Raw genomic sequence first — 12428 nt, 5'->3', positions numbered from 1 at the left:
GGTGCCAGGGGGACCTTGCCAAGGAGGTGGCCCCACAGGGCACCAGGACGGAGGGAATCCCAGGGATCTGCCCGGAGTCGGGACCTGGGAACCCTTCCCCAGCAATCTAGCACTGAATGGCCCCGAGTTGGGGAAGGAGTCACCCCGCTCAGGAGACAAGCTCTGCCCCATGTCCGTGCTCTGTAACGCCCCCAGTGCTCCAATGACAACCAGACAGAGCCAGGGGGAGGAGGAGGCCGGGGTGTCGACCCACCTGAACCACAGCCATGGGGAGGGGCTGCAGAGACGAGCCGGGGGTGGGGAGCTGCACTAAAGGGGGGAGTGCAGAGCAGAGACGGGGGCTGGCATCAGGCCAGGGAAATGGCTGACGGTGTTCACGGCCCGCCAAGGGGCAGGGATGGCAAAGCCCATGGGGGAGGGAGGAGGAGCTGGCAGTGACCCTGGATAGGCAGGGAACGCCCTGGAGAGAGGGATGGGTCCCTCGTGCTTTGAGTCTCCCGTGGATCTGGCCGAAGATTCCTGAGGTCGGGTAAATGAGTCCATGGAGGAGCCGAAGAAACCTCCAGGGAGGCAGAGCCAAGTCATGAGAAAGCCCCCCCCTCGGTCCCACAGAAGACGCAGGCCTGCCCCTTTGCTTTGACACGGATGATTCCGGCCCTGAGTGGTTAAAGGACAAACTCACGTGGTTTCCGAGAGGTCCCACGATTTAACTAACACACGGAGACACGCACAGACAGACAGACGCTACACATAGTCCACATGCCCCTCCGAGCCACGAGGCCGGACAGGAGCTGTTGGATTTCCACACGTTTTACGCATGCGGGACGGCGTGGGCAGCAGTGTCCTCCTACCGGGAGACGGGGGGCACTATGAGCGATGGAGGCCCCCTCCCTGTGGCATCCCGGCCGGCTGGATCTGGAGTCGTCCTCCTGCAGCCAGCTCAGGGCTCAGTCCGGGGAGTGCTGCCCGCCAGGGAAAAGACAGAGACAGAGATGGGGCGAAGGGTTAGATGCAGCTGGGAGAATCTCCTGCCACTTGCTGCGCTGCGGGGCTATTGACACACATGCTGCTGGGGAATCCGTTGCCCCTGCTACAAAAACAAAGCCGGAGGGGGTAGGATCAGGCAGGCTCAGCCTAGACAGGAGGGTGGGAATTAATCCACCACCTGCTTCTGCCCTCTGCTGGCCAACAAGATGGCAGAGAGGATGGCATTAGTGCCAGCCTGGGAGTAGTCACCCTCAGAAGAAACCCCTCCGAGTCCAGTGCAGAAACTATATTAGCCGAGGTGCTCCTAGCACAGGGAAGCGGTGAGGGGCAGGCTAGTGAGTGCTGGGCTGGGGCGGGCTACAGCGGCCCCATCCCCGTTGCCAGGAGAAAGAGGGTCAGACGACTCAATTGCTCCCTTCAGATCTCCGTCAGGGCGTCGGCGGGCACCAGGCCTCGTTTCTTGCCGCTGGTCACCTTGAGGAAGCCCTCATTCTCCTTGCTTTTCCCCACGCCAACGCAGATCTGAGGGAGAGAGAGAGAGAGAGAGTCGGGCATGACGCCAGCAGGACCCAGGCATCCGGCACAAGCCAGCTGAGAACGGGACACACTCGACACATGCCAGAGCCAGATCAGGGCCGATGTACACTGCTGGTCAGTAGCATGCAGCCTCCCCCCCCGGCCCATCTGTGCCTGAGCCAGAGATCAGGAGCCCGCAGCAAGGGCTGGTCCTTCGATCAAGCTGTAAAGGCTAATTGCAGTTCTGAGCTCCGCAGGGCGGGAGTTCAGGTCCCAGGGGCGGGTGTTACAGTCAGATGCCAGGAGGAGAAATGGAGTAACCGGGGCCTAGACAGAGAACGAGGGGCCCAATTCTGCTCTCGCGCTCAGCGGTGTAAACGGAGGAAGGCACCACAATAAAGCAAATCTGCTAGAAGAAATGCTTTGAACTCTGAGCTGTCTTTTGAACACCCCCTACACACACACAGTCTCTCTCTGTCCCTCGCCCACCCCGGCCTGGCAAGATTGACTCATTCACTGCAGCAACGGAGCGAGCAGGTGGCTGACGCCAGCGAAGAGCTGAGCGCGGGCAAGTTTGTGCCACCAAAGCCCAGGTCCCCGCTGCCAAGTAACAGCTTCAGACACGAAGCCAGCAGGGTCCAGGCTGCTGCTCCCAGTGCCTGGCCTAGGTCTGGCTTGCTCTCAAAGCCCAGCAAACATCCTGCTTTGGGCTATCGCCTGTCCCCTGGGCTGCGGGCGCTGGGCAGAGACAGAAACGTCCCCCTAGCAAGCCCACTCGGACCCGACAGCGAAACGAGATGCGGCAGCGTTGCTTTCTGGGCCCGGATCCCCAGCTGGGGCAAATCGGCTTCGCTCCATTGAACTCAACGGGCCGGATCCCTGGCTGCTGTGAATCCGCATGGGAACCTTGGGCCGGATCTTTAGGTGGGTCAACAGGCCTCGGGGGATCGACCCACCCAAAGATCCGGCCCAAGGTTCCTACTCTACGAGGCTCTTGTGTTCCAGTTCCGGACCCCAGGAGACCCTCAGCTGCTCAGTTGAACAGCAGGAGCAGCGAGCCCAGCTGAGCTGAGCGGAGGGAGGGGGCAGCCCCTTTCCAGACAGGGGAAGGGATCAGGAGTCTTCTTAGGGTCCTGGCAGTCGGGCCTGGAAGAGCCCTGCCCCCCCCCCCCCCCCCCAGCAGATCAGCTGGGAAACTGCCACAGAGCTGGACTGCAGCCCAGGGCTTGGTCCGAATGGTCTGTCATCCGTCCCCCCCCCGGCAGCTCTCGGCGAAGTCTCCAGCCCAAACACTCGGACCCCCGCGTGCATCTGAGCAGGCGCCTCGGCCCGAGATGGGCTGAGCTGGCTGTTGGCTCTGGGCGGCAGGACGGCGGGCGGCAGGGACTGCGGGGCAGCAGGAGGTGGAGCATGGGGACAGGCGACACACCTTCCTTTGGGGAGGCTCAGGGATCTGCCGCGGCCTGGGCTCGGCTCCAACATCCCCCGGAGAAGAGGCAGGGCGACCGCCCGCGGCCCCGGGAGCTGGAGGGGCCGGAGCACATGGAGAGTCCCGGTCCCGGATCCACAGCAGCCTCCTTCGAGCGCCAGCGTCCCAGGGGGGTGGGAGGCGAGACTAGACCCACTGGCCTCGGGGACATCTAAGCACATCGCTGGCCTCCCCACTGGGGTCACCTGCATCCCCACAGCACAGGTCCTACACCCCCCACCGCACAGATCCCCACCACTCTGCCCCCCAGCACGGACCCCTCAGCCCAGACTCCCCTGTCCTGCTCTGTCCCCCAGTACAAACCCCCCAATGCCCCCAACATAGACCGCCCAGCACAGACCCCCCGTCCTGCTCTGTCCCCCAGTACAGCCCCCCCAATGCCCCCAACATAGACCCCCCAGCACAGACCCCCCCCGTCCTGCTCTGTCCCCCAATACAGCCCCCCAATGCCCCCAGCATAGGCCCCCACCAGCAGACACCCCGTCCCACTCTGTCCCTCATCACAGACTCCCCCCACCTCCTTCCCCCCCAGCCCAGCCCCCCTTATTCTGCAGACCAGACCAGCCCCCTTCTACCAGCACAGACTGCCCCGCCGAGACCTCCCCTGCTCTGCCCCCCAGCACTGCCCTCCCCAGCCAGGCCAGACCTCCTCCCCTCCCCAGCACAGTCCCCCCCCCATACCTGGCTCTCCTTGAGGCTCATCTGTCCCTGCTCCTTGTTGCCGTAGAAGGGCTGGCAGCACTTCCAGACACTCTCGCCCGGGCGCACTCTCTGCACAAAGTTGGCCGGGAAGAAGCCCACCCGGTCACCGATCTTGCCCTGCAATGGCAAGTTGGGGGCGTGAGGTCGACGGCCCCCTGGACCCCGCCTGCCAACCGTCCCCCCGCTGCCCCGCCATGTGGAGACCCCTGCGCTGGGCACAGGGCCGACACCAGCAGAGCCCCAAGATGCCGGCAGCTTCTGGCTGGGCTGGGCTCGGAGCAGGGAGCTGGTGGCTCTGGGCTCCAGGACCAGGGGGGCGGATGGGTCAGTGCCTCTATGGGGTAGCCTGGCGCCCCCAGCTGGCATTGCCTTGAGCTCCAATTCCCAGCCAGGCCGGGACCCCAGCCCTCACGGTCAGCGACTCCATGGCCCATTCCCCCCCCCCCCCATCGCCTGGTTGTGCTGGAGGGTCCCTCTTGGCATCACCTGCCAAAGGGGATGTGGCCAGTTTAACCAGGGGAGGAGGAGCTGGGGGGGGTGAGGACCTGGGGGGGGGGGTGCGGAGGGCAGGCCCCAGTGAAGGAGCTTCCCAGGCAGGGGGGGATGGGAGATGGGGGGGTTGTTAGACTGCGGCTCCATCGCCTGGGAGAGTTCAGCTGCGTCTCACACACACAGCGCAACACTAGTGCCGCCCAACACACACACACACACACACACACACACACACACACACACACACACAGCGCCGCCCAACACACACACACCACACACACACAGCACTGCCCAACACACATACACCACACACACAGAGCCCAACACACACACACACAGCGCTGCCCAACACACACACACACACACACACACACAGAGCGCTGCCCATTACACACACACACACACAGCCCATCACACACCCACACACACCCCCGGCGCTGCCTGACACCTGCCGCCCCCCGTAACACGTTAACACAAGGCGGCCGTGCCAGGCGAGGAAGGGCAGGAAAGCAGCACACCCGGCTGAGGCCCGTGGGGTTTGCCCCCGACCCCCCCCTGCTGGCAGGGGCCAGGCCCAGCCGCGCGTCTCGCACCCACGCTCAGATCCGCCACATCAGCTGGGGGGGTCCGTCCCCATGGCAACCGGGAGAGAGGCAGCCCAATGTGCGTGTGCCGGTGCGTGGAGCCGGGCGCCTGCCCACCTGCTCCGGGGACGGGGCACAGCAGGGGGGACTCGGCCTGCCAGGGCGATGGGGGGGGATCTCACCCAGGACGGGGGGGGGGGGGGGCGCCAGTGAAGCCCAGGGGGGCAGGGACCCCCGCCGAGTGCAGGAGGTGACACCAGGGTGAAGGGGGTGTCGACCCCGGTTCCCAGTCACCATGTCCCGAGTTAACCCTTCCTCCCGCCCCAGCCCGGCTCGATCTGCCCCTGCACCCCCCCACCATGCCCCCCCACCCTCCCCACCACTCCCGGCCCCCCCCGCTCGATCTGCCCCTGCACCCCCCCACCGTGCCCCCCTGCTCGATCTGCCCCTCCATCCACCCACCCCCCCACTCGATCTGCCCCTCCACCCCCCACGCTTGATCTGCCCCTCCACCCTCCCCACCACGCCCCCCCTGCTCGATCTGCCCCTCCACCCCCCCGATAATGCCTACACCCCCTGCTCGATCTGCCCCTCCACCCTCCCCACCCCCCACACTCGATCTGCCTCTCCACCCCCCCCCACGCCCTCCCAATCTGCCCCTCCCCCCTATTCAATCTGCCCCTCCAACCTCCGCCCTGTGCCAGGGGGGCTGCATGTGAGGATGCTGCAGCATCTTGCTGGCTGGTTTCCGAGATAGATTTATGGCCCCATTTATTTCCTTCCCAGCCGCTCCTCACTGCTGCAGAAATGCGGGAGCCCTGCCCCCCAGCCGGGCCAGCCAGGGGGAGTGGAGCAGGGCAGGAAGTTGCTTTGGGGGGACTGATGTGGCCTTGGGGGCCCCCCTCTTTGAAATCTCTGCCCTTTTTCTCCAAGACCCCAGAAACCCCTGAGCCCTCCCTGCCCGGCCCCCTGCTGTCCCTCAGCCCTCTGCACCCTCCCCGACCCCCCACCCCAGCCCCTCCCGACCCCCAACCCCCACCCCGACCCCCCAGCCCCTCCCGACCCCCATCTCCTCCCCACAGCCCCCAGGCGCGCTCACTGACCTTCCACCAGTCTTCATTGGAGTCATCGACCAGCATGATCCTGTCTCCGGGTCTGGGGGGACAGAGATGGGGGACAGGGTGGTGTTAACCTGGGGGGGGGGCGGGATATGCCAGCCCCGTACAGCCTCCCGTCCCCCGCATCACTGCCCACCACAGGGCAGCTGGCGAGGAGACAGCTGCCCCCCATTCTCCGCCCCATGGCCGGGGTGCCCTACCAGCACCACCCCCAGGGCTGCCAGGGTGGGTTTCGCTGTGCCGAGCCTGGAGTCGAGACCCTGGCACATCGGCCTGGCCCAACCCTCCCCCCCGCCAGCCCATTCAGAGTCAGTGAGGGGCCAACACCAGCCCCCACGGGGACTCAGGGCAGCCCCCCTTCCCCCTGGCTTCAACACGCCTGCCTCGCAAGAACCTCTGCCAGCGTGCTCTGCCCCCATGCTCATGGCTGCCCCCTAGGGGACAGGCACTTACTGCAAGGGCAGGTCGTTGTGCTCCTGGGGCAGGAACTTGTAGAGAGCCACGTAGGAGTACATGGGGGAGACGTCCTTCCGCGAGGAGCCCCCGGCAGCCTGCAGCGACGGAGAGCGAGGGCCCTGAGCCCAGAGTCACAGCCGGCCAGGGACGGGCCCGAGCTGGACTCACGTTCCCCACGGCCTGCGCCCCATAGCCCACGGGCCGCGCCCCATCGCCCATGGTCCGCACCCCAGCCCCATGCCCCAGCCCTATGGCCCGCGCCCCATCGCCCACAGCCACTCACTCCATCGCCCACGTCCCGCATCCATCGCCCACGGCCACTCACCCCATCGCCCACGGGCCGTGCCCCAGCCCCATGCCCCAGCCCTATGGCCCGCGCCCCATCGCCCACAGCCACTCACCCCATCGCCCACGGGCCGTGCCCCATCGCCCATGGTCCGCACCCCAGCCCCATGCTCCAGCCCTATGGCCCGCGCCCCATCGCCCACGGCCACTCGCCCCATCGCCCGCGGCCACTCGCCCCATCGCCCGCGGCCAGCGCCCTCCCGTGCCCCAGCCCCATCGCCTACACCTGTGCACTCCAGCCCCATTGCCTAGGGCCCGCGCCCCATCCCCACCCACACGCCCTGGGGCAGGGAGCTGGTTGGGCCGTCCTTTGGGGTCCGAGGGCACCTCAGGGAAGCAGGGGATCCCCACCCCAGGGGCAAGTGGAAGAAGTCAGGGCTGCAAGGAACAGGAGTGGAGCTGACTCAGAGTCAGTTGAAGGAGCCAGTCGTGGCCCTGGGGGGGATCTGGGGGCAGCTCAATGCAGCTGGTGGGCTTTAAGGGGGGTCTCAGGTGACACTGGAGCCAGCTCGGGGCAGTTTCAGGACATGGGACGGGGCGGCGGGGACACGGGAGCCGGCTCGGGGCAGCGGGAGGACATGGGACGGGGCGGCGGGGACACGGGAGCCGGCTCGGGGCAGCGGGAGGACGTGGCAGCGGGGACACGGGAGCCGGCTCGGGGCAGCGGGAGGACATGGGACGGGGCGGTGGAAACACGGGAGCCAGCTCGGGGCAGCGGAGGTGCCTGGGGAGCGACTGTGGGGGAAGGAGGCCGGGGTTAGCTATGGGGGGACCTGGGGGGCAGCTCACCTGCTGCTCAGGGCTCTTCTCCTCTGAGCCGGGACTTTCGCCCTCGGGGGGGGCCGTGAATGCTGAGAGAGATGGAGACAATCAGCCGGGCTGGCTCCCCCGACAACCCCACGTCCCCGCCCCCCCGGCCAGGGCCCTGGAGCGGGGGAGAGCCGGGCGTGGGCTCTATTAAAGGGACAGCAGCCCCCCCGCCCCATACCCCTCCCCACGCTTACCGCTGTCACCGTGGCTCTCCTCCGCGCTGCCGTCTGCCTCCTCCCCGGCCTCGTCCTTCTCATTCTAGGGAAGACGGAGACACCGGGGGTTGGGCGGAGACTGGATGGGCTGTTCCAGCACCGCCCCCGCTCCTCCCCAGTGCCAGCTGCACCCCTCTCCCCCAGGAATCTCCCATCCCCGAGTGCCGTCCCCGCCCTCCTCTAGAGGGTCCAGCTGAATGCATGTTGCCCTCGCCCACCCCAGAGTCAGGATGGGCTGTAACGAGGGCCAAGGCGGATTCTCTCTGGAGGCTGCTGGGCGCAGACAGACCCTGCGTGTCTCTCTGGCTCCCAGCCTGTGCTGCCCAGTGGCGACGCATGGTGGGGGCTCCGTGACATGCCCGGGCTTGGCTCGGTGCCCCCGTCCTGCCCTGGCACATACCAGGCTCCTGGTGGGCGACTCCGAGGTGCTGCTGAAGCTGGAGCGGTTCAGGTGAGCCAGCGAGGTGCCGTAGCGCAGTGTCTCATAGATGGGATCCACCCTCCCGCTGGGGCCTGCGGAGACGGGGTGGGGTCAGGGATGCCAAGCCAGCCTGTAACCCAACCATGTGCTGGGGGACCCTGCACCAGGGGGAGGAGCTTACTACATAAGAGGGAGGAGCTTGTGACATAAGGGGTGCGGCTTAACACTGGTGGTCCTAGGATCCCCTTAACCCTTTCTCCTTGCAAGGGCTGTAATTAGGGTGACCAGATGTTCCAATTTTATAGGGGCAAGTCCAATATTTGGGGCTTTGTCTTATATAGGTGCCTATTACCCCTCCACCCCCATCCCGATTTTTTACCCTTGCTATCTGGTCACCCTCGCTGTAATCCCCCTCCCTTCCCCCCCGAAGGGATCAGTAGCCCAAGAACATCCCTGGGGTCCCCCCTACTGCTCCAGCACCACCCACAGAGACCCCTCCCCAGGGCCAGTCACGCCCCCCTGCTGCAGCTGGCATTTGGTAGATCCCGATAAAGGGAACCTGAGGATTCGTATGGCTCACGACCTCCCCACCCCGCAACTACTCCAGTAGGACAGGGAGGGGGGGTCTCACCTGCAGGGGGGGACTCCTTGGAGCTGCTCTGCTGATGCTCCTGCACCAGGAGGGGGGAGCTGAAGTTGCGCCGGAAGGAGGTGGCCTGGCAGGAAAGGAAGGAAAGAGGGAGAGAAATGTAACCGGGACTGGGGATGGTGGACAAGCCCCTCAGTCTGCCTGTGGCCCCCTAGCCAGCGGGGCACCCACCCACCCCACTGCTGTGGTAGCCCAGACTCAGGCACCTCCAGACCAGCCTCACTTCCCCCAGCCCCCGTAGGGGCCAGAAAGATACAACCAGGCACATGGGGGCGACAGTTTGACTAGGAGTCAGGACTTGAGCTCCCAGAGCAAAACTCCTGGCCCAGCTGGCAAGCAGCGGTGCCAGCAGGGGGCGGTAGTGTTCCGGGTCTGCAGAAGTGCACGTGTGTGTGATGTTCCGGCCAGCAGAGGGCAGTGGCGTGCACCCAGCTATCCTCCCGCCAGGGACAGAGGAGGGTGATGTTCCCCCCCCCCCTCCGGGACCAGCTCGGCGGGCGCTTACCATCTTGCCGGGACACTGCTGGTGCGAGACCTCCTCCGAGCACCACAGGTGCACGCTAACCTTGCACGTTTTACACCGCAGGCCTTGCTTCGAATTGCCTGCAACACACCAAGCACGCACAGGGGGTGGGTAAGAGAGGCCCCAGCCCAGGGGGTGGGGATGGGGCAGGGGAAGGATGTAGAAAATCCCACATGGGGTCTCACTGTGGGAGAGGCACAAAAGCAACCAGGATTCGGAGCAGAGCCAGACCTTGGGGTGACACCCGGGAAGGAAAGGGCAGGATCGGAGTCCTGTGTACATTGAGGGGCGGGTGGGGAGGGGGGGCGTCAGAAAGAGCCCCATCCAGAGGGGAACCTCTCTGCAAGCTCAAGGAGGGTGAGGAATGAAGCCCAGAGCTGGAATAGCTGGGGGGCTTCAGGGCAGGATTGAGGGGCATCAGCAGATCTGGATGGGGATGGGGGAGCCCAGGCTGGGAAAGCAGGGGGCTGGGATCGAGGGGCGGAGGCGGAGCTGGGTGGGGATGGGGGAGCCCAGGCTGGGAAAGCAGGGGGCTGGGATCGAGGGGCGGAGGCGGAGCTGGGTGGGGATGCGGGTGCCCAGGCTGGGAAAGCAGGGGGCTGGGATCGAGGGGCGGAGGCGGAGCTGGGTGGGGATGCGGGAGCCTAGGCTGGGAAAGCAGGGGGCTGGAATCGAGGGGCGGAGGCGGAGCTGGGTGGCGATGTGGGTGCCCAGGCTGGGAAAGCAGGGGGCTGCGGGCTGGGATCGAGGGGCGGAGGCGGAGCTGGGTGGGGATGCGGGTGCCCAGGCTGGGAAAGCAGGGGGCTGGGATCGAGGGGCGGAGGCGGAGCTGGGTGGGGATGCGGGTGCCCAGGCTGGGAAAGCAGGGGGCTGCGGGCTGGGATCGGGGGCATCGGCCGAGGCCGGAGTAGCAGCGCGTCCCTTGGTTAGTTCGCCTGCCCTGGGAACGGGGTCCCCGCGGCACCCACCTACGATGAGCTGGTGGCACATCTCACACGGGCTGTGCTTCTTGAAGACGTGCTCCTGGAAGCTGTGCGTTCGCATGGGCTTGAGGGGCGCCAGGGCCCGGTGGCAGGCGATGGGCGAGTGCTCAGCCCGGGGCAGGATGGCCTCGGTGGGCATCGGCGGGGGGGACGGGGGCGGCAAGGGCGTCGGGGGGCTCAGAAGCACCTCGCAGGGGAGTTTGAGCTCGCTGTTGGATCGCAGGAAGAAGTTCTCCACGCTCTTGCTACGCAGGATGGTCTTGAGGGACAGCGAGCGCTTGAGCCTCTGCATCTGAGGGGGAAGCAGAGCAGAGACCCAAGGAGCGTCACGAGGTGGGGGCAGCACAGTGCACGGGGGCTCTGACTGCTGCCCCCTACCCCACCTCCACCCTGAGCCCAGCATCTCAGCCCAACTCCCTCTCTCTGCGACCCCCCTCCCGGGGCTGCGTCCTGCCAGGGTTCCACCGGGAACAGGCCCCAGGGGCGTCGCTGCCCAGCTGGTAAACACTCAAGAGGGGGTGTGAATGGCCTGGAGCAGTTGGGGGGTGCTGGAAATGGGCCATGGAGCCTTCCCCCATGCGGGCCCCAGCCCATCTGACAGAAGGGGGGAACCGCAGGGTCAGGGGGTGTCTATGTCCCATCCCAGGCACCCCCAGCACCACAGCTGGGCCAGTCGCCCCCCTTGTTGGCTGGGGAGTAAATGGGCCATGGAGGCCAAGCTCGCTGGGGGGGGGGGTCCTTGTGCTGAGGCACATAGGCGGGTGGGGGGGGGGGGGGAAGAGATGTGCCAGCCTTAGGCACCGGGCCATGGAGCCCACCAGGGCTGTGCAGAGTCGTCCCCCCCCCCCGCTTTGAGCTACTGATCCAGTAACCCCGGGGGGGAGGGGGGAGGGCACCGACCTCCAGCCATGGCTCTGAATCCTGCTCTCCGGCCCGGAATCCCCCCCGCCAGCCTCCGGCGGCAAAAGCCGTAATGTGGGTTTGAAGATGTTTTTGTTGAATCTGTTAATCTCCCTCCCCCGCAGAGCCAGCACGAGGGCAGGGGGAGGAGGGCTGGGGGGCAAAAGAAACCCCACGTGGTGATGTTGGGGAGGTGCCAGCCCTCCCTCCGCTGCAAAGGCCTCTCCCTTCCCCCCTCCACTGAGGAATGGGTTAGCAGGTCCTGCCTCCCTGGCTTGCACCCCTCAGTTCCCATCCCCTACCCCACCCCGTCCCCCTCAGCCCCCTACTCACGAGGTACAGCTGATCTACATAGGGCTGCAGGGACCCCTCCGCCCCAGCATCTGCCCACGGGCCAGCCGGGATCTCAGCGCTTCCTGTACCCCAGAGCAGGCCAGGGACTCAGCCCCACGCATTTCCCACCCCGGCTGGGGCTCTCGCCTCTCTGGGAGCCAAGGCAGGTGCAGAGCCAGGATCCAGCTCTGAACCTTTAGGAGACCGGCTGTACCTGCCAGGGATAAGGCAATCCCACCGATAGCCCCACCCCCACCCATAGCTCCACCCCCACATCCCATAGCCACACCCCCATACCTTCCACTGGCTCCTCCCTTTTTCATCTCAACCAAGGGTTAAAACCCTTTGGGGCACTGGGGCACTAATATTATCACTCATAGCTCCACCTCCTCCCCTTAGCCACACCCACTTCCCATGGCCACACCTCCACCCTTTAGCCACACCCATATTCATAGCTCCTTCCTTTCCCATATGCCTTTTCCCAACCCCACTATGACAGCCTCACTCCTCCCCCCACACACATCCCTTGGGGTGCAGGATCTCCCCAGCCCAGTGACTGCTCTTCCCACAGCGACACAGGCCCCGAGCCTCCTGTCTCTCCCCAGCATGTCTGACCCGGAGGCCGCTCCGGGCTGCACGTGGGTCCCCAACCCACGGGATAATAAACCAGGAGAGACACCAAGCACAAGGCGATTAGCCCCAGACAGGACCTGACACACACACAGAGCCCGGGGCTGCCGAGGCCCCAGCTCCGGAGCTAATCGCCTGGAAGCCTGGTGGGAATCCAGCTGTTCCGGTTCTGGCTGAGCCCTCGCTCCCCGGGGCCCTGTCTGAATGGGGATCGAGGGACCCGGTGTGGAGATCACCCGCTCGCCCGCAGCATCACGGGATCTGGGGTGCAAGCA

At 65.9% G+C, this 12428-nt stretch overlaps 1 protein-coding gene across 1 annotated transcript; it reads right to left on the bottom strand.

Annotated features, from left to right (window-relative positions):
• Positions 1 to 1404: 1404 nt before the first annotated feature.
• On the bottom strand, positions 1405 to 10582 carry STAC2 (SH3 and cysteine rich domain 2). Its single transcript, XM_065422752.1, has 10 exons — positions 10276 to 10582; positions 9290 to 9387; positions 8767 to 8851; positions 8115 to 8227; positions 7688 to 7757; positions 7479 to 7540; positions 6342 to 6439; positions 5874 to 5925; positions 3674 to 3811; positions 1405 to 1509 (listed from the first exon to the last, which is right to left on the bottom strand). The coding sequence occupies exons 1-10, from the start codon at positions 10580 to 10582 to the stop codon at positions 1405 to 1407; spliced, it is 1128 nt and encodes a 375-aa protein (XP_065278824.1).
• Positions 10583 to 12428: the final 1846 nt, after the last annotated feature.

The sequence above is a fragment of the Emys orbicularis genome, chromosome 25, assembly GCF_028017835.1.
Source record: "Emys orbicularis isolate rEmyOrb1 chromosome 25, rEmyOrb1.hap1, whole genome shotgun sequence".
Classification (NCBI taxonomy): domain Eukaryota; kingdom Metazoa; phylum Chordata; order Testudines; family Emydidae; genus Emys; species Emys orbicularis.
The sequence above is the reverse complement of the archived record's forward strand: the minus strand, read 5'-3'. Positions and strand labels throughout refer to the sequence as shown.

Excerpts from the sequence above, each read along its gene's own strand:
- STAC2 (XM_065422752.1), bottom strand. The coding sequence starts at position 10,582 with ATGCAGAGGCTCAAGCGCTCGCTGTCCCTCAAGACCATCCTGCGTAGC. Across the intron at positions 6,440-7,478 it reads AGAAGAGCCCTGAGCAGCAG|GCTGCCGGGGGCTCCTCGCG; the intron begins GTGAGCTGCCCC and ends CCGTCGCTGCAG. Across the intron at positions 1,510-3,673 it reads TGAGCCTCAAGGAGAGCCAG|ATCTGCGTTGGCGTGGGGAA; the intron begins GTATGGGGGGGG and ends TCTCTCCCTCAG.